Here is a 22,814-nt window from a genome sequence, read left to right as displayed (position 1 = left end):
AAGCGTAGTGCAGCCAATAAACAACAGGGCCAACCCAAATTTTCAGCAGTGTCAAAATGATAAAGTAAATATCCCCAGTTTTAACTACAATCGAAATGAATGAGAATCGCTAGCGATTGCGACTGTCATGGCGTAGTCGCTTTTAAATTTCGACATCGAAATGAAATAGAATCAGGGCCCTGAAGCTTTTTGAGGCCCAACAGAATCTGAATGTTATAATTTTGATAACTATCTTGAACACAAAAGCATTCAATAAAATAAGCAAAGGAAATTTACAAAATTAAAGATTTTAATGAGTGATTTTTTAGTACAGCTTGCTTTATAATAAATGATAAATCTGAAAGAATATTGTCAATAGATAATTATTTTTTTTATACTTATTTATATTTTTCTGTAATTCAAAATTCCAGTCGGATTTTGTCTTAACGTTCTTAGTAATTCAAGACACAGAGGTAATGTTAGTCCGTCCTCATTCATATTTCATACTCATCCATTTTTCTTGGCTTCTTTTTAATACTTTAAGCACCAATTTTTGATTTGTCTTTGTGTATTGGAACTGTATTTTTAGGTTATGGTCGATCGCAGAAGATTTAGCTGTGCATTAACTTCGTGTCTCACTCGGCGTCACCTTAATGAGTTTCATTCCTCCGTATACTTTTACTCTAATTCAATTTATTATGTATTTAATTTATAATACATATAAAGAACTTAAATAACAATAATTCGAACAGAAGTACAAAGGAGATGAACAATGTAATTCTTATAATAGCCTTGTGGTTGTTTCGATAACATGCCAATACCAACCTTATTTATTTTAATTAAATTAAACAATTTGAACTCAGGCCTCTAACTACTACTAGTGACTTCAGCCTTGATATCCTCCATGCGGATGTCGCTGGGTCTGTACATCGACATGATAGATTCGGGGACGCTGGGATGCTGTGACTCCCGATGTCGCCGCAGGTCGACTTTCCTCTGGAACGCTTTTTCGCACAACCCACAGGAAAATGGCTTGTAGCCGGTGTGTTTGCGCATGTGCGTGATGAGGTTAGAGGATTGGCTGAACGCCTTCGAACATACGACGCACTTGTGGGGCTTCTCGCCTGCAACAAAAAGGATTTAATTAGGATTTTAGGGGTTTCCTTCGGGGTGGAGTATGAGAAGGGTCGTTTACATCTCTGAGTGTAGTGTTACATTGTAGTCAAAGTTTTTTTACAGTATTTTACTTCGTATCACGTAACTCAAGGACTTAAGTAGATAAGATATTTAATAAAACTAGTAAAATGATGTTTTTTTTATAAATGCCTTGCGTAAAAGAAGGTTTTTGGTAAATTGCATAAAATGATTTTTCATTAGTATTCAAGAGGGCCTTGGTCATTGCGGAATGGTTTTTTATATTGTACACCTGATTAGAACAATCAAAAATATGTACAGAAATAGAAATATTAGGCTTAAAATTTATTCAAACAGAACAAAAAACATGTATTAAAAAAACGAATTAGTATGTCAGCAAAAAATGCATCAGAAAGCAGGATCTTTTCTAAACTTTTTATCAAACATAATTAAACTATAATCTTTGTAGGCGGTTATATTCTATTTTACCTCTCAAGCACAACAGTTAGAAAATTTCTGTTATATTGATCTAAACTCAGTATATTCGAATTCAAACGTGTAGTTTCAAGTAACCATCATGCCTAGACGTAAGTTGGATATTAATGAATTAATTGCAAATGTGCACAAATACTTTACCATGGAAAGAGACAATGGTGGACCTTTAAAGTCATTATTATGTATAAATCAACGCGTTTTTAACGCACTCAGGATAAGTGAAAGTAAGCTAAAATCTGCAATGAAGACTGTCAGAGATTCTCAAGATATTACTGTGACCGAGTATCACGAAAACAAAGAAAACAACTCGTAAACATTCTAGAAGCATTGGCTTACCTGATGGAGAAAAATTTGAAATTCGCAATATTTTGTATCAAATGCGAGAAAATAATCAACATGTCAGTTTAGATACTTTACTGGCCAAAATAAGAGAAAGACAAGTTTCTGAAATTAAGGGGACTAGCCTTTGGAAAGTGTTGGGAGACTTAGAATTTAAATTCAAAAAAGAATAGGATAGTTTACTTTTATGCGAAAGGAGTAGTGTGGTTCACAAAAGAATTACATTTAAGAGAATATACTAGACCTAAATCTGAAAATGCAACATTCGTATTCTTAGATGAGACATGGATATTTGCAAAGGGTAAAATTAAAAGAATTTGGTAAGACGACAGAATATCAATAAAACACACATATAGCGAAGGCAAAAGATACATAATTCTTCATGCAGGGGAAAAGAAGGCTTTATAGAAAACGCAGATTTGATTTTTTCTTCAAAATCAAAATCTGCCGATTACCATGAAAACGTAAATGCAGATATGTTTGTTAAATGACTTGAGGAGCAACTGTTACCTAGTCTGAGTGAACCATCAGTTATAGTTTTAGATAATGCACGTTACCATTCGGAGATTTTGGAGAAACAACCAAAACAGTCGTAGAACGTACCGAGCATAAAAAATTGTTAAGTTATGTACTTAGGTACTCTTATTGATCAGACATGTAAGGAAAAAACTAAAATTAACCCGAGACAGCAGGTGTGCTGGAGCCATGAACAAAATAATTAAGGCCAAATATATATCTCGTAATATAAAAATAAGAGTATATAAAACTATAATTAAACCAAGAACGCTGCCGAGACATGGACTATTAAAAAAACCGTACAGAATAGATTCGAAGCATGGGAAAGGAAGATACTTTGCAGAATGTTTGGTGGACAAGTAGTAGAAACAGAATAGAGAAGACGAACTAATGCAGAAATGTACCAATTTTATGCTAACTCTACAATAACAAAAGTGGTGAAAAAACGTAGACAGAATGGCTCGAACATCTAGAAAGAATGCAAGGTAATAGACTAGTCAAGAATATGGCTTGGAGGGTACCTGAAGGCAAAAAAAGGGAGGAAGACCAAGAAAGAAATGGAGATATGTAGTGGTGGAAGATGTCAGAGAGATGGAAATCAGAGATTGGAAGCTGATAGCTAAGAACAGAAAATGATGGAAATTATCCATCCAGCAATAGGCCTAAAAGGCCTGTTAACACTGTACATACATACATTTCCTTTACCTGCTTTGGTCTCTTTGAGAATATGATGCAGAGAGTTTTAGATGAAGCAAATTGAAAACCACTCTTTTTATACCATGCTATAAATGATCGAGGTGAGTTTGTAGTAATGTGGCCATGCTTTGTACAGTGTTTCTCTATAAAAATATTATAAGATCATCCACGAATAATCTTGCTTAAATGGGTTGAGCGGGGGCTTGAGGTTTGTCACATTAGATAAAAGACCGTTTACTTTTGCCTTGAAATTTCTATTTAGGAAATAATTTTGAATAAAAGAAAGTATATTTGTTTGATAGCCCATGATTTCAGTGTTAATATGATCTTGTGATACCAAGCCATATTAAACGCTTTGTGGAAATTAAAATAAAACTGTAATACATTTTTGGTTGTTGTAGAAGGCATTATTAATATGTGTTTCTATATCTACTAAATTGTCGATAGTCAATTTTAAGCGACGAAATTCAGATTGTTCATTAATTAATTGATTAATTTTATTTCAGACACCATAATCAACGTCAATTTTTTCTAAAAGCTACACATTACACAAGTTAAAGATAGGACGATAAGAATCTGTTTTGTTTGGTGGCTTATCAGTTTTTAAGAGGGGAATAGTTATAGCTGTTTTCCATAATTTGGAAAATCCATATTTAGTCCATTATACGATTGTATATTATTAATATAATTTCTACAGCTCCGTCAAGTAGGTGTTTCAGAAAAAAAGCTGGGATGTTACCAGGACCTTTAAAGAATCTACCATATCTCTTAGTTCTTTAACTGTGATAAGTGCATTTATAGGTTCATTATTGTTCACTATGTTGATAAGAATATATTTTTTGGTTCTTTGTATGTTAAGAAATCTTTATCATAGCTAGAATGTATTGATGTTATCTGAAATGTTTCTGTTATTTTTTCTACGATTTCTGCATGGTTTGATGATTTATTGTCTATTTCTAACGAATCCACTCCTTAATATGAACTAGAGCCTGTTATATACTTTATTTTCCTCCTTTATTTATTTATTGGACATATCAAAACCTTATTGGTTTACTGGACAGTTTATTTTTATTGGACATTTCATTGGCTTTATTGAATTTATTGGTTTATTGGACACCAAAACTTAGTCAGGACATACAGCCACGTGTGACTGCAGCTCTCCAGAAGCCACAACTTCTAATTGGAGGATCCAACAGCTAGAACACACAAGCCGCCCATCGAAGCAATAAGTAACACTTATAACTGTTAAGCTTTGGCAGGGTTAATTATTGTTTTTTTTATTGATTTAAATAAATATGATTGGTTAAAATTTGTCTTATTTGCTATCAACTGAGAACTCAAGTTCAATCCGTAGTTTAAGACAAGACGAACTCACCCTTGAGATACTGAGCTAGGCAAGGTATAGACGATAAGCTCCCATGGTTGATTGAGATATTATTTTTACAATAGTATTTCAATTCTCTTTGGTAGTCTTATCGTTACACATTGGCAGTTACACAATAAATAAATATTCGACAAATGTGCTTAATTATTGATAGTTTCTACATATTGTCTCCCCGATTGTCTTTTAGAACTTATGGTTACCAGTTTGGTTCTAACCCTACTTCTTCTAGGTTCAATTAAATTTTCTAGGTTCTTGTACCGTTTGTACTTTTGAAGAGTTCGTATACTTTTCTTAATTGCTTCTTTACATTCTTCATTCCACCAGGGAGTAACAACTCTTTTAATATACTTTGTTTTATCTATCGCTTTTAGACCTACTTCCGTTATAAGTTTATTAAATTTTCTAAGCAAATCTTTGATAATGATCCAATCAGCTTTATTTAGCATCCATTTCGGTTCAGATTTAACTGGTGTAGGTTTCATCGAATGTTTTTCTATTAAAATTTAGAAGTGATCACTCCCATTTAATCTTTTCCTACATATCAATTCTGACTTAATTAAAGAGTTAGCATAAATTGCATTTTTGTTGTTTGTTAAAAACAAATTAGTGAATATACCATCACCTTGAAGTGCTTCATTTAGTTTTTACTTCATTTGTTATTTTTCCTATATCCAATATGATCCGTAGATACAAACATTTAATCAACTTGAATATGTATAAAGTTATTAATAATAGAAACACCTCATTCATTAAAGTCCAACCATCAAGACGCCACCGACCATTTCTATCATTCAAATGATTGTGACCTTTACCCCTTCGGTTCTTTACATTTCCTCTGCTACCGCACTTTCAATAAGTGATATCATAATTCGATCTGTTAGTAACAAACGAGAAGTAATTACAGTGAGACATCCATTGTTTGCAATATACATTAAAACAGAGTGTTCATCATTTAGAACAAATAACAACTAGGTAACGGCGTCATAAATAATGCAGAGGGAGAAGGAACAACAGGGCAATTACGGAATTATCCGTTTGATTAAAAATGATAGACTGTATGGTCTGATGTAACGTAGATACAACTCGGTTACACTGTTTTCTACTAAAATATATTAGCAATTCCCCTAAGGGATCAACCGTGGCCTGACTGGCTGAGTGGACGATGGGAGAACGTCATAGACCAGGAAGGGTAAATCAGAATGAGTTAATTTTTAAATTGCTTAATGCAAAACGGGCCGTTTCTACAGTTCAATAGACAGTAAATTTGGAAATTTCTCAAACGTGAAAATTAAAAAAAATATATACTAAAGGACTTTATCATCATCATCATTCAGCCAATCGCTTCCACTATTGGACATATGTTGTCTACACTGAACCACTTGTGGCCCGTTTTCCGCTCCACTTTCTATGCTACAAATTGTCGGTTCGTCTAGTCCATCTTGTGTTCTAGCTATATTCCCTGCTCAGTTCCACTTGAGCGTCATGATTCTTTCGATGACGTCTACAACGCTTAAAATTTGCCTGATTTCTTGGTTTGTTATACGGTATTGAAGGTTTAAGCCCCACATTGCACATTCTATAACTCGTTGTGTAACACTGGGATTTTTCTCTTCTTCTTCTGCCTCTTTATAAACAATTCTGCTTGTTCATTGACTGATTAATAATAACTCTGTGGAAGGTTGTCACTCCGTCTTTTGCGCGGTCATCCGATACTTCTTCTACCAATTATCTCTTGCTATTTTGACGATAGGAGTCCCCTCCATTCTGTTTATGTAGTTATTCCATTTTTCATTTTGTGTCCATTCATTTATACACTGTACGTTACATTTTCTTCTAATGTCTTTACTTCTCTTTCGATCTCTTAGAGCGTATTTTATGTAACTCTTCTCAGTACTCTCATTTCTGCGGTTTCCAGTAGCCTTTGCATTAAGGCTGTGTCGGATCTTTAGTCTTAGACTGGCTATATAAATTCTTGACTTCATCTCAGTGTTAATGTGTCTAAAGAGGTTAGTCTTTGTATGTGGGTATATTTTATTTTATAAAAACCCTTAAAAGGGCAACATTAAAAGCACGAACGTTTTCGGAACAACTGTTCCATCATCAGGTTAAAATACAGGTTACCATGCCTGAGCCACCAAAATATTTGGGTAAAAACCCTTTAAAATGAAATGTGTTACCAAAGATTGTACATGATGTTGATAATATTATATGATGTTTAATATTTTAATTAGATTTTACTTCAGGTAACATACACCCATGCTTAAGTGAGTTCCAGTCTTAAGCATGGGTGTATGTTACCTGAAGTAAAATCTAATTAAAATATTAAACATCATATAATATTATCAACATCATGTACAATCTTGTACAATTTGTACAATACAAATCTTTGGTAACACATTTCATTTTAAAGGGTTTTTACCCAAATATTTTGGTGGCTCAGGCATGGTAACCTGTATTTTAACCTGATGATGGAACAGTTGTTCCGAAAACGTTCGTGCTTTTAATGTTGCCCTTTTAAGGGTTTTTATAAAATAAAATATACCCACATACAAAGACTAACCTCTTTTGTTATACGTGGTATACAGCCAGCTACAGGAATTATTTTCCTTGTGGATTTTGTTAATGTGTCTGTTTTGCCATGTAATGGTATTAAGGCATCCTGCTAGTCTATTTGCTTTTTGTACTTGATCCCTCACTTCTTTGTCCAGGTCGCCGTAGCTAGACAGTGTAATTCTCAGGTATTTTATTTTCATTACTTGTTTAATACTAATACCATCAATTTCTATTTTACATCTGGTTGGTTCTTTGCTGACTACTATTGTTTTAGTTTTCTGAGATGAGATTGTCAGATTAAATTCTTTTGCTCTTATGTTAAATCTGTGGACCAGTATTTGCAAACTATCTTCATCTTTGGCTATCAATATTGCATCGTCTGCGTAATAGAGTATTTTTATTTCTTTGTTTTCCATTCATAAGTTTGTACGAACACTTATGGAATCGTTCTCTCATGTAAGCATTTATTAAACAGTTTGCTTACTGATTTTAGTAGGATTTCTCCTCCGGCTTTTATTGCTTCAATAACGAGTTCACCATCACCAGGCAATCGATCGTTCTTTTTTTCCTTTAAAGCTGCTTTTACTTCCGACACCGCAATGGATAAAGATGACACTGTAGTAGTATTAAGACTTAGTGGCAACCAAAACTTTTTATTCTGGCGTTAAAAGATATTTTCAAAGCCATGGATTAAGACAATAAAAAATCTGCATTAACAAAAATTTTTTAAACAATCTTTAGTTCGCTGGTGATGTACTTCTGATAGCAATAACAATAGAAGAGCTAAAAATATTGATATGAGACCTAGAAAAAAGTTCGTAAAATTAAGTTAAGGTGCCCTACTTGTTTTGAGAAATGAGATCAGACGTGGACAGATAAATAGAAAAAAAAAAGAGATTCCATGATCAGTAATTACTATTTCGTCGCTATTGTTTGACATGACGATTGCTCTTGTAATATCCTTAGTGGTTTTTCATTGCCTCCTATATCTCCATGCCGTTGGCCGTTTATCGGCTCATTCGTCTTTTGGGACAATTTCTTGTTCCAGGGACAAGGGGAGTCCTTATTCTCTTCTAATTCGTCCACCCGAATTTGTTGACTAACAAGAGAGGGACTGCAAATCCCAGCAGTCGGTCGGTAAAGAAATTGGGAGTGAGCCAGCTGTTGATAACTATTATTTATTGGCGGTAATACTCGCTCTGTTACAATCCTTTCTTTAGGCTATTGTAGCATTTTATAAGATATGCTTTCCTAAGGCTTACTCACTTCACCTTCCAGTATCACCGCTGCTTGGTCGGAGATTCATCACCATTCTGGATTTACAACCCTGCGTGGAGGGTTCTCTCCAGTCGTCCCTATCCATCGCCTTCCTCTGCCAAACACGTTTTCCCATACTTCTCATGTCTTCATCGATGTTATCAAGGAACCTTGTTGTGGGTCTTCCTCTTCTTCTTTGACCAATAGGCCGATCAAGGAGCGTTTTCCTAGCTGTTCTAGTATTTTATTTCATCCGCATTACGTATCCTATCCACCTCAGACGTCCTATCTTCATATACTTTACGATATTTGGTTCCTGGTATATTCTATAAAGTTCGAAGTTGTATCGTCTTCTCCACACTCCATTGACATTCACTGTTACTCAGATTCGCCTTAGTATTTTTCTCTAGAAACATCCTAACATGTTTTTAATACTTTTTGTTAGAGTCCAGGTCTCCGAACCATATGTTAGGACTGGGCGTATTATTGTTTTGTAGAGTTATATTTTTGTATTTCTCAATATAATTGTGGATTTAAGGAGGAGATTGAGCCCAAAATAGCAACTATTGGCATGTAAATTCTGCGGTTTATATCTGTGGTAGTATTATTTTCAGTGGAGCGCTCCCAGGTATACAATTCATTAACTGCGTCGATGACGTCGTTTTCTATAAGAAGTGGTTGTACAGAGATGCCTCTAGTACAGAGTTTTCCGTTCTACCGCGATAGAAGTTACTTATTTATATAAAAGTCAGTAATTTGATAATGTTAATTAATAAATAAAATAAAGTTTAATGTGAAAGTTTATAAACACAATGTTTAACACTTTTATAGCGTTTCTTAAAATTTCAAGTATATATTAGAAACCTTTACGTAAGAGATACGAAGCGGCACTCTCGTGCCGCTTAAAAGTGACTTTTTGCTTGGTCTATAACTCAATTTCAATTATGAAGGGTTGACTTTGCATTTTTCGTATCGTTTTGTTCTCTTGTTACCTGCAAATGGTCTGTTGTGTTTAGTTTAAAAATGAAACATAACATGCAGATAAGGAATCTAAATATTTAGGGGAGTTATGTGAATATGAACTAGAATTCGGCGTATATATTAATTAGGTTTTGTCAAAATTAATATATTTATAGTAATTATTGAATTCGTGTAATATTTAATTCAAATCAAATTATAGTCTTTTATATAATTGAAAAGTGGATATGCTTTAAAATTTATATTATTTAGGTTTCCAACAATGGCGGCATGGATATTATCAGATTTATATGGAATTAATTTGAGTTAAAAGTTTGTTTACATAATATTAAAATATATGGACTGGGTATTATATTTAAGTAGAATATCTCTGATGAGAAAATTCACTCTTCCCAGACACCTACGATGTCAAAAGGTTGAGTTTTGGTGGGTTATTTTCCTGTTATCGGGCCCTAAGTTTAAACCTTCTAATGCTCGGTAAGTTAGATGGTCTCTTGAGTTTGACAGTTAATAAAGTTGTATATATATAAAGAAGACTGATAATAACTAAAAGATTAAACATTTGTTGAAAATCAACAATTTAATTCAAAATTTTTTATTCATTTGGAAGGCCTTTAATGAATATACCATCGTTCACAGACCCGCCGCGGCTTTGTTGGATAGCGTTCATTCAAAATTTCCTATTGTCCATAATTCTGATGGTAAAATATCAGGCAACTAATGCAGAGAAGAAGAGAAATGAGAAGCGAGACGGAAACTAAAGCAGACGAACTACAAAAATTAAATAAAGAAATATCCAAAGCTGTTAGACAAGACACTCGAAAATATAACTAAAAACAAATCGAACATACCATTGAGACCAATAGAAGTATTGAGAAAAAGATTAACTAAAGAGTATTTGACTGACGATATCAAGGAAATGTCGGGATTAAGGATGAAAAGTGCTTAAGATAGAGCACAATAGCCAAAAATGAGGAAGGCCTATATCCAGCAGTGGACGCAAAGAGCTGGGTGATGATGGTGATAATAACTCTGGTGAATAAATCAGGCTGAATTTAAAAAATGGTATGGGTTATGTTGGTGTTGAGGGCCGAAAATTAAGGTTAGTTCGAATACGAATGCAGTCATAGATTACGATGCAACATTTAGTAAATTGTGGTCTGTGAACGACCGAGATCTTGTTTGTGACGTGAAATTAACTGACTCGGATTCACGTGTACACTCTCGTGGCGATGTATTTGGTAGATCTTAAGTTTCATCAACGTACGGGTGTTGGCTGATTGTTTACTGAGCCAGTGGATTGATGAAAACAGTCTAAATTCATCTTAAATACCATTGTTGTTTGACGGGACGTGATTAAGTATTTTGGCTTTAAGAACTTATTTAGGTCAAGCCATGGCTTTCACACTGAAGTTTACTTTTCATCCTCACACCAGATTTGTGTCCATCAGAACCGGAGTTCCCATTCAAGCCTCGTCGTTGTCGTTAGATTATTTGCACATGTGGTTCTACTTATTATGCAACTGAAATATATTGCAAGCACTTGCACAAAAGTTTTAATATATGTGATTTCTTCCGATGTCTGCTCATAATTTCAAACGTAAACAATCTAGTGGCAATACAAATTACCAATTTTACCAGTCTTAAGTCTGTAATTTATTTCTTTGTCCACCTTTTTATGAATATCCATATAAAATTCAAAATTTATCCTTTTATCAGATCACCTTAATCGTTTTTGTTGAACCATCAAGCCATCACTGCGCATAATTTACCGCTGGTAGGTATCCCGTCTCTCGTGACTTATAAATTAAGTAATTTAAGCAAATTGATGTTGCTCCTCGTATTTGTATGCAATGGCGGTACATCGCAGTCGATAAGATACCGGCCACGTCGTTACAGACACATTCTCTGTAAAAATAAGAGGGCACAAGAGGTTGGAACCGATGCGAAACGGACCACTTGATTGATAGTTGGACGTAAAATGAATCATAAATCTGGCGGTGAATCGATGTCGACCACCACGGACACAAGCATACAAGATGATTCGAGAATACTCTTAAACAACTAATATTATCAAAATCAACACGGACAAGACTAGGATGTATGTGAAAACTTAATTCATCGGTCAGCCTAAGATATTTACTTAATAAAAGACAATTTATTGATCGTATGGCAATTTTAATACATTAAGAAGTTATTAACACTTATGCAAAAAATATTTATTAATCATTTAGTTTCCTCCATGCACACACATACAAAGGGAATGGCATTTTGCCCAAATTTTGCAGCATGTATGCATGTTTCTCGTGTCTTACTCGGATCGTATTTCATTATATGAAAGACCTTGTGGCTTCGCCTATTCTTCGAAGCATTCGTAATATTGACTGGGTCTTGTAAAATAGTACATTACACTATACAGTCGTTTTTATTGGCGCTTTTTTAGACTGGAATCAGGTAATCTTGGTGAACCGGAATTATTCAAATTATGATATTTTTATAATCGTGTGTGCGGACAGTATTTTATTGTGGATGTGGTGTTGGATATGTGGTATGGCAATAGTACGCGATAGTCACTATTGGATAGAAGAACTTAATTATCCTCATGAATCCATGCAGCTGAGTGTCTACCCTTCTTACAAATGAACTTTTTGGCTACACTAGAGCATAACATTAAACAACTAAGAAACTCATAGCCAAATAGTAGAATAGAAGAAATTGATTGTCGATTAATTAGCCACATGAGCCACTCAGTTAAAATTTTCTTAAGAATACGTCATAGCAGAATAGGCCATAAATGCGAATAAAACCTTGAACTAACACATTTTGGCTTTAGAAATACTGTAGACCGTTGATTATCCGAATGACCATCAACTGTCAATGTCAATTGTCACTCGTCATTTAACATAGATAAGAGGGTCATTTAATATCGGTCAAAATAGTGTATGCGTTACATTCTTGAAGTTATTGTCGGTTGTAAATATTCGTATATATGTATTAGTCACTTCTGAGTAGCCGATAGGCAATAAACGAAATTTTGTCGCGTCAAAAGAAAACACTTCTTGATAGAAAATGCCTAAACGTAAATGTGTTATCCTTTTCATGAAAGATAAATACGATATTATTAAACTGTAAGAGGAAGATGAATCTGCAACTAAGTTATTCAATGAGTACAAAGTTGATAAATCTACCATTACGGATATAAAATACAAAAAACTAGCACAAGTAACTTTATAATCTACAAGGAAACTAAGTTCCTGTATTTGGCTGTATACCATATATTAAAAAAAAATTTTGAATAAAATCCTTTATAAAAAGGTATATAAAAATATTATTTTTTTATATTATTTTTTTATATACCTTTTTATAAAGGATTTTATTCAAAAAAATTTTTTAAGTAACTTTATGTCGCAGCTTGATTCTTCTGATGGATCCACAAATCGTAAAACTATGAAACCTGCTTAATCACGGATTTAGATGATGCTGTATATAAATGGTTTACTCAAAAGATCCCAGGGAGAACCTATTTCTGGTCCAATTCCGTGTGAAAAAGCAGTTCAATTCAATGAAAAACTCGGAGGCTCATAAAAATTTTAAAGCAATCACAAGCTGGTTAAAACGATTTAAATCGAGACATGGCATTCGTGAGCTTCAAATTCAAGGATAAAAACTATCTGCTGATTCATCAGCAGCAGAGTCATTCAAAATAAGACCAAGTGCATTACTGAAGAAAGAAAATTACGTACTCGAAAACGTTTACAATGCAGACGAAACTGAGCTCAATTGCAAAGCTTAGCCACGAAAAACTCTTGCATCACGGCGTAAATTAGCAGCACCTAGATCTAAAATAAGTAAGGATCGTATCACTGCCTTAGCTTGTGCTAATGCTACTGGCAGCCTTCGATGGCCCATGCTTATTATTGGTAAAAGCAAGAAATCACGTTGTTTTAAGCACGTTAATATAAATGCGATGCCTATCGTTTATACTTCGCAAAAGAGTGCTTGGATGAATAGTACAATTTTCGTGGAATGGTTTATTTTCATGGAATGGTTTAACTCCGTTAAAGTCCATTAATTAAAAAATGTTTAAAGAGAGAAAACATTATTGCTTCTTGATAATGCCTTAACTCATTCATTATGTGACACCTTAAATGAAAAAGACGATTTTATAAAAGTCATGTTTTTTCCACCTAATGTGATTTCATTATTACAGCCCATGGATCAATGCGTTATTAAAACTTTCAAACGGTTTTATACAAAAGAATTGTTACGTAAGTTACTTTTGGGAAAAGAAGAGGAGAGAGAAGAAAGCCTGATAAGAAATCGTGGAAAAATTTAATTTAATTTAAAAATTTAAACAAAAACAATTTAAAATGGTACTTTTATCATACACCAAATGCATAAGATGGCATGAATGCTCGTCTTTTTTCTCTAAAAACATGTTCAACAAAGACATAATAAAAACAAGTTTTTTATTAATATTAAACATTTCATCTAAAATTACACAAATTTTCGATCCCCTAAATCTTATAAAAGATTATTTTTTTTTCAAAGGATTTTGTCTGAGCATTAATATTCAGATCAATCCTTTAAATTCTCTTTAGACTAATTTAAAATTCCTTGCAACTTTAAATACCTTCTTGCTTCATTTATTAAGCTATACAAGATTATCATATTTCCATTAAATGCATTTGCATATTCATTCGATTTATCCAGTAACCTCGGTGTCAGACTTCTTTGTGCTAAGACTAAGGTTACCCCACTTAAAAAATTACACAAGCTAGTTTAGAACTATGTGGGGTTTCTTTATTGCTTGGGTTAATTTGCAAGGCTCTCCAATCTATGTGCAATCTTATTTCTAACATTGTTTCTAAAACTAAGACAAGAAGATGGTTTCATGTTGGTGCAAACAAAATCGTGCTGATTTACTTACAAGAGGTATCGATTCTTCACCCTTACTCTCCTCTTTGTGATAACAAGAGACATGATTTTTGTGGCCTACTCAACCAATACAGTATAATAGTAAACCTCCTGAATAGGTTTGTACTATATCTTTACTTATTCTTCCACATAATATGAGTTTCTTTCAAGAGGTGATCTAATTTTTTTTGTTTAAACGCTGTATAACCTATTGCCACCATTTTATTTACAATTCTCGTAAACCAGAACATTCTTAAGGAACTCTATCTATAAAGGAATATAAAAAAACTGAAGTTGTTCTAATAAAAAATGTCCAGAGGCAAACATTTAACTTAGAAATTGTCGCTCTACTCAAGAAGATTTTCTTAAATAAAACGAGATATTTCCACTTTGTTTTAGAGCAGTTACTTTATTTATATATTAAAGATCATTCATATTTATTTATATCAAAATAAATGTAGCAAATTTGTTGAACGGAATATAGTGTCTTTCAATGCTTTTCAGACCATAGTAGTGCATGGAATAGCAAATTATTAGGGCTAGAAACATTTTTATATTTTATTCTGCGTAATCTTCTCTTTATTTTACCCCAATTGTTTAATCTGACATAAACAATCTACACTATCTTTAATAGTAAGTTGAAATTTAGAATAGTAACTTTTTTATAAATCTGTCATCAAACGGATCTCCCTGTACATCAAAAGAGCGATTAAAAATTTATTTGAATGAGGCGCAGCCCATCTAACGGGATTTCTCTATATATGCGTGTAAACGTGAGTGTACCTTACGTTGCGTGTTTATAGCGTGGTCGTAAGTAATATTATTACGTTGGAATCAACTAGTACGAAAATGGTATTTTTCAATTTTCGGAAAAAGCGAAAAATGTACCGCGAATGCTGAAGATAAATAATATGACGCATTTGAAAAGACAACTGATATATTTCAAGTTCACTTGACATGACGACTTCTACGTACATTAAAGATGAAATCGGCAACAAGAAGGACTTGGAAAACCGGAAAAAAAAATAAGATCACCTAGAAACAAGGCAAAATTAATAAGCCAACAAAGGAACTGTGGATAATGAATTCCATCAACAGAAAACTGAACCAAAAATATTGAACTGTCCCGATCTCAGCACAACCACAGTACTCAAAGAATGATCTACTGACATCTTTAAATATTTTTAAACATCTATAGTTCTCTCTGAACGACAAGTCACTACACAATATAGTGAAAACTGGAAAATTATACTTATTAGCAAACCAGGAACAGCTTTGGACCACATATTTTTGGTTATTTCGCAGAAAAGTTTCAAACAACAAATTTTTATAGATATGTGCAATGTTTTGAAATCTATTTTAAACTAAAACCCCGTAATATAATTAAATTACATAATTAATCAGAGAAATATTAAAATTCAATAAACTCCTTCCATAAACTAATCAGCTAGTTGTTAAAAACAATATTCTGTTCTCTGATAAGTCAAATGTCCTGTATAGTTTTTAATATAGGAAGAGCAAACAAAAAGCGTAGGTAAGAAGAAGAGTTGAAGGAGAAGCGTAGACAAGAAGGGGAAGAGAAACATAGGCAAGAAAAGATATTGGTGAAGAAGAAAAAATATTCTAAACGAACAATTACAAGAATTCCAAGATGCTTTGAACGAAGAATATAATGATCAAACTTCTCTGGAAAGCCTTAAAAAGAGTTAGAAATAGAATAACTTAAAAGTCATACGAGAATGGCTTACAATAGAGAAAGACCTATTTGGCAGGAAATACCCCAAATATGGTAGATCTGTAAAGGTATACTGGACTCAATGGGTACAGAGTTTCCCAACGGTCTGTTATATCTAAACTAGGAAAATAACGATGTAGTACGTATAGTTCAACAATTATTAGTACTGCCAAAATCACGCATTAAAAGTGTGTTGCAAGAACTTGATAGCAGTATTTCTGGAGGATATTTTTTAGTCAAAACAACAAATCTTGCAACAAGATTGGTGCAAGAAATGCGATTTATGTAGCGGTAGAAAAGATCCTAGAACATGAACATTCGATGACAGAGAGAGGAAGTACGTAATAGTAGCATAGGACTATTTATCAAAATGGCCTAAAATTGCACCCCCCTAATCAAGAAGCGACTAGAATAGTACAAGCATTCTTAACACAGGCCATATCAGTATATGGGGTTCCCTTAGAATTACATTCTGATCAAAGACTAAATTTGGAATCAGAAATATTGCAAGAACTAATAAACTTAAGTATTAAAAAAACTTACAATATGCCGCTCCATCCGTAATTAGACGGAATTATCGAAAAACATAATAGAACAATACCTTTCATCATATCTAGGACACATAATGTGCCATAAGGAATTTGAGCAGCTCCAGGTAATATTAGAAGGCAAGATTTAAGGTAAAAGTGGCATAGGACGAAAGAAAAAATCTTGGCTACTAAACATCAGAGATTGAACCCACACAAGAGGAAATGAATTAATTCATCAAGCCCAGAATATGATGTAAATCGAAAATTTGAAAAAGTCTATGGATTTTCTCGTAAAAGTTTGAAGCTTCAAAGTGATAGAGCCAAGGTTAGGCTCGACAGGCATGCTACCGGTACAACTTTCGAAAGAGGTGACCCGGTATGGTTATACAATGTCAAACGGAAGAAAGGACTTTGTCTGAAACTTCAACCAAATTGGGAGGGCCCGTACACTGTACAGCCCGTGTAAAAAATAATCAATCTAATCTAGCGCATCCAGTTTTCGGTGAGAAGTAAACCAAAGGTAGTTCATATCGAGAGATTAGCTCCATACCATAGAAGCGTAACAATATTTTATACTTACTCCCGTACGAAATGTAAGAAATCGTTACCGCTAACTGAAGCTTTTCAAGAGGAACGTTGGCAGTTCAAGTTTCTTTTTTCTCAGAAAAATTAACATTATTCTTATATTCTTGATCAAAGTATTGGTAATACTATGAGCTGATTTCGTAATGTTTTCTAATAAGTAAATCCAAAATAAAGTAATAAAATTAGGGAAAATGAACAAGTTTAACATGCTTTTTTAAAGAAATCTGCTATTTTTTTGCGTTTTCGTTTGACAACGATGTTTCTCTCTCCCTCCATCGTTGCAGAACGTCTTGAGTTTGCCTCATTCGATTGTTCGACGAAACGTTAAGCAATCTGAAAAGGACAAAACTTTATGTAATGACAACAAAAATTAAGAATCTAGTCGTGTCCCTAACTAATTAGGCCTACTGTATAAAATTATTTCCTCTAAAGCATTGAAAATCTCGACGACGGTCTTGTGCTGCATGTTGCCTCTTGGGTCGTCATCTTCGTCATCTGATATGCTCAGGTTGTCTTGATAAAGAACTATATCAATGATGTCCTGGTCGATGAATTCACGTTCTGAGTCATCAGCTGCTAACCAGTCACGTATCTCTTCTTAGTTAATTTCGTCATGTCCCGGCAAATTTTTAATGAAAGGTTTAATTTCTTCTGTCGTTTTCTTACCATTTTCTTCTTTAGGATCGTCAATCAAAATCTTATCAAAAAGTTTGTTCCAGCATTTTTCCAAAGTTGAAGATTTGATCTTGGACACGACTCAGCTCACCAATAAAAATGTTTTATTGTTAAAGATTTGAGAATTTCGGGAACACTTTTGGATTAATTCGTCTCCTGTAATAACAGATGTCGTAAGAATGCTTCTCTATAATGTCTCTTGAATGTCTCTATGACTCCCTGGTCTAACGGCTGGATTAAGCTTGTGACATTCGGTGGCAAAAATCTGACAATTGTCACCATTTTGTAGATTTTGAGGGTGAGGGCGCATTGTCGATAATGCAACAATGCTTTGATGAGAAGGTTTTTTGATTTTAAAAAGGATTTTACACTTGAGACGAATTCATTTTCAAACCATTCTAAAAATAAAGTGGTCGACATCCATGAACTTTTTTGGCTTCTATACCTTAAAATGCCTTTTCGGAAATATCTTTTAGAGCTCTTGGTTTTTGTGATTTCCCAACACACATAGACATCAATTATTGGTGAGTGAAATTAACAGAATTGTTTACGTTTTGCGACAAATATTTACTTTTTATTGACGAAATTATTGAAACTGTCAGCCGTTTCGGTTAAACGATGTTTCGGTTAAAAAGGTTTCGGTTAAGGGAGGTTTTACTGTAATTATGGAATGGGTTGTTTATATTTTTTTTTAAAACATTTGTCTTATACATATGTTATGTATTATAATATGATTTATCGTAATCGCTGTCATGTCAGTGCAGATCACTGTCATCTTAAAATTCTTACAAAGATTTTATCAAGGGTATATTCTTTTTATTTAGAAATCTGCAAAAATTAGTAGCAGCAATACAACTTATAACATATAGATTCTGTGTGTAATATATGTGTATCCCAGCCTCCTCAAGAATTTCTCTCCAAATTGCACCATTTATATCCTTCCTCCTCCATCGTTTTTGATATATTTTATTAAGTTGTTTCTTTTCTTTTTCTTATGTATCCTCGTTTCGTCTCTTTTATTTGTCTGGTAGTTCTCTACAGTGTTGTAGTTTGGCGGGTAAGCATTTTTCTGTGGAGTGTATCTTATTCGCTAGTTACATTCTTGCTATTAGCATTAATTCAATGCTTATTTACAGGCATTCTATTTAAGTTTTTATTTCAATTTCATCTTTTGTTGCTGCTTCACCAACTCCTTTTATTTTCGTCCAGTACTAATCTATTTCTCTCTTACCTTCTTCGTTTACGTTTTATTTCAGTAGTCTGCTAGCTACCGTTTTCAGTTTATTTTTCTGCAACTGTTATTTCTATAGCTTTATAGTTATATTTTTTCTTTTAGATAGGTTTTAGCCTTTACATAGATTAAAATAGTCATAAAAAAATTGAACAATATTGGAAGATAAATAGTTTTCATCGTTTCAACGTTATTATTATGTCTGATAATAACTCATAATGTATTCCGTAAAAACCGCAAATAATAATAAATAAATATACAATAAGGCTTCGTTTCCGTGATTGGCAGCGTACGGAGAAATTCACAAAGATATTACAGTGACGTATTTACCCGAAGAGTCTGTCTCGTAGCTACTAAAATAAACGGATAACGTATAAGATTGTTTAAATAGGAAAAACTACTTGAAAGTTATCGCGAGGGTCAAATAGTTTAAAGATTACCATCAAAACTTCTTTATTCCATTCTTTCTTGATTCTTCATTGTTGCCATTTTCTTCTGTATTCTTTTATTTTTTCATAGATCGAATAGTTATGTACTTCTTCTCCTACATCTTCATTCCTGTGTCTATCAAGTATTGTAATTTATAATATATTATGCACAAAAAAGGCTGTAAGGATGGTATTTACCAACTCAGTATTGCACTACATATCAATTTTTCAAATTGTCCATTTTTTTTATGGATAATGTTCAAGGAAGTATGGCAAGTCATCCTCCTGCTCCTAAGTTTTTCAGCCCTTGTTAGGGCATGATGACACTCTAAATATTCTAAGCCTGCTGCCTCCATTGGTTGCGATCGTGTATCAAGTGGACAGGTTCAAGAAAGGATTTTCCCATAAGAGTCTTCATTTTGCCTGCTCATCGTGTTGGAGATCTTCCTTCATAACACCCGTTCTTATGCCACTTTCAAATTTTTCATACTCTAGAGAGGATCCCATGTTATTGAATCGAAAGCTTTTGTTTAATCTCCGAAACAGAGCAGTATTGGAGTATTGGTATAGTGTTTCTTCGCTTTTACTATTATCTGTCTGGCTTTCAATATCTGCTCACGAGTTCCTTTTAATGCTACGAATCCGCATTGCTCAATCTCTAGAAGCTGAAAGTTCTTTAGCTGTTTATGGCTTATATGTAGCAGGATTTTGCTTGCGACAATGGTTCTCTAATTGCTGCATATGGTTTGTGATTTTTTTTATGGACAGCCATAAAAGTTCATTCGCACCACTCATCAGACCATTCACCTGTGATATATTATCATGTTGTACATCTCCAGTATTACATCTACGCCAATCTTGCCCTTTATTTTTGATCTCCGCTGGTATGCCATCTATCCCTGGGTTTTTTTGTTTCTTAGTTGGTTGGGAGCCTTGTAAAATGAGTAATTCTGCCTCTTTGATTGCATGTTTCTTGTGTTCTGGGACTGATGCATATTTTGAAGTGTCTTTCCAGGTTTCCGCAATGCTCTCTATGTCAGTTTTTACTTTTCCATTATGGTCTTAAATGGCCTTTGTAAATAATTCATGACAGCCATTATCTATGGTTGTTTGTTTGGCAAAATATAGAAGATATTAAAATAGCAGCAAAAACACAATTACAAAGAGGAATAAAAGGAAATAAACTCGATTAGTTTGATATGTAAAGAAACTATTAAAGAAAGGAGAACTAAATAAAAAAAGGAAAATAGGAGCATATAACTCAATACTAAATGAAAATAATGAAGGCAACATGAGTCTGCAGAACAAGAAATTAAAACACGGTAAAGAAGTTTTTTAAAAATTAAAAATTAAAAGTAATGAACACATTCAACCATCATCATTTGAAAAGATAAAGAAAATAAAATATTTCAAAATAGAAAGGGATATAACGGAATGAACGCAGAACTTTATTCAATATGAGGAAACGCACGAACTAATAAAAACTACGTACAAAAGGGAAACTGTATTGGATATTCCCTTTAATTTGGATAATATCTAATCTTGACCAGTTATATATTTCTTAACTTTAAAGTATTTATTAACAATAATTACTTATTTTTATTTTGCGAAATAAAACAGTACTGCAAACCAAGTCAGGTACTGATTCCGATCAGGCGGGCATAAAATATTCGCAGAACTGCCAACGATTATGAATTGTTTGACATGTATGTGACTGAAAGACAATGGCTATGACTCAAATTCATCGTTAAATCCTTACGTACGTGGACATATTTCTTTCTTTTATTAATGATAGTAAAAGTGGGATTTGTTAGTGCTGTGATTGCTTTACTGAATTTATAATTAACCAGAGGGTACAGAATATTTAAATATTGAAAGTAAATTGACATCAAAGATTCATAAAATGTTTATGGTTATGGTTACTTCCATAGCATAGGTTTGTGACATTTTGCAAAATATTTATTATTATTAATATATTTTCTGTTTCTTGTTGTTATTTTAATATGTATTTCCTTCACTTTAGTTGTACATGGTTTCTTTAGGGACATTATCAAGGATGCAATTACAATAACAAGAGACATATTATTTAATATGCCAGAGAGAAATTACACAAAAGAAACTTAAAAAACATAAAATAAACAAAATAGTCTTTAAAGAGTCTATATGGAAACTGAAAAACCGAAGAGAAGAAAAAAATAGTTTTATCAACTTTATATTGCAATATTTCCACCTACATACATTTTACCTGTCTTCAAAACAAGTAGTATCGATAAAAAACAGCAGAGTTTTATCTCCCCTTGGTTTATTAAAGAATATCGACTTTAAACTTTCCAATAAAAGTTTTAACTTGTACTTTTATGAAGCTTTCAGATTTTTCAAAGCGATATGTAATTTCTGTGTTAATAATTCAAAGAAACTTCATTCGATGAAAAGCCAGATTAAAAGAAATCAAAAGAAGTTTATCGTCTATAAGTCATGTCAAAGGATCGGCTCGTTTCGAAAGTTTTTCCATGAATTTTTAATGGGTCGTAGCAGTCAAGTATGAGAATCAAATCGACGAAGGAAAATGTAATTAATTTATATGATTTAATTATTCTTATACAGAACGTAGAGTATGTATAGTAGTAGTAGCATTTATTGGTCAGAACTATTTTAGTTAGTTGACGTTGTTTACCCCACTCTATGCTTGCTGCAGCTTGTTAAATAGTTTAAGTCGAAGAATTAGATGTTTTGGTGTCCCCATATTTTCCACATTTTCAATTTGAATTTATATGTAAACTGACTCACAGCATTTCTTTGCACCTACCAGACTTATGGATTGTATCGATACCCATTTCTCCCATTAACTTAATTATCTCGGCCGTGAAGCCATCGATACCAGATGATTTATTATTTTTAGTGATTCAGAAGCCCTTTCCATTTTTTTTAGAATTGAAGGTTCAATCTCTAAATCTAATCTAGTAGTCAACAAGGACGGTGACCAACCAGATCTTCTTCTACGGCACTACAGCCCAAAATGAGCCTTGGCCTCCTTTATTTTTTGCCTCCACCCTTGTCTGTCTGTGGCTGCTCTTCTCCATACACGGACTCCTAAAAGTGCTTGTGCGTCGCTGCTTACTGTGTCTTCCCAGCGCTTTCTTGGCTTTCCAACTGGTCTCTTTCCCTGCATTCTGGCGTTCAGTGCTCGTTTTGGTAGCCTATCCTCTCCCATTCGTATCACATGTCCGGCCCATTGCAATCTTTGTATTCTAATGAAGTCTGACAGGGGTGTTTCCTTATACAGTTGATAGAGCTCGTTGTTATATCGAATTCTGAAGATTCCGTTTTCCCTCACAGGTCCTAGTATTCTCCTCAGTACTTTTCTTTCGAATGTGTCGAGTTT

General features: G+C 33.5%; 1 protein-coding gene across 1 annotated transcript in view; it reads right to left on the bottom strand.

Annotated features, from left to right (window-relative positions):
* Window positions 1–327: 327 nt before the first annotated feature.
* LOC140442224 (uncharacterized) overlaps window positions 328–22,814 on the bottom strand; it is a 101,231-nt gene continuing 78,744 nt past the window's right edge. The window contains exon 6 of the mRNA XM_072533302.1: window positions 328–1,103. Within this exon, the coding sequence (XP_072389403.1) occupies window positions 847–1,103 (257 nt within the window). The 3' untranslated portion in view covers window positions 328–846. The remainder of the gene's footprint in view (window positions 1,104–22,814) is intronic.

This window comes from Diabrotica undecimpunctata, chromosome 1, assembly GCF_040954645.1.
Source record: "Diabrotica undecimpunctata isolate CICGRU chromosome 1, icDiaUnde3, whole genome shotgun sequence".
Taxonomy (NCBI): domain Eukaryota; kingdom Metazoa; phylum Arthropoda; class Insecta; order Coleoptera; family Chrysomelidae; genus Diabrotica; species Diabrotica undecimpunctata.
This window is presented reverse-complemented; position numbering and strand designations above follow the sequence as displayed.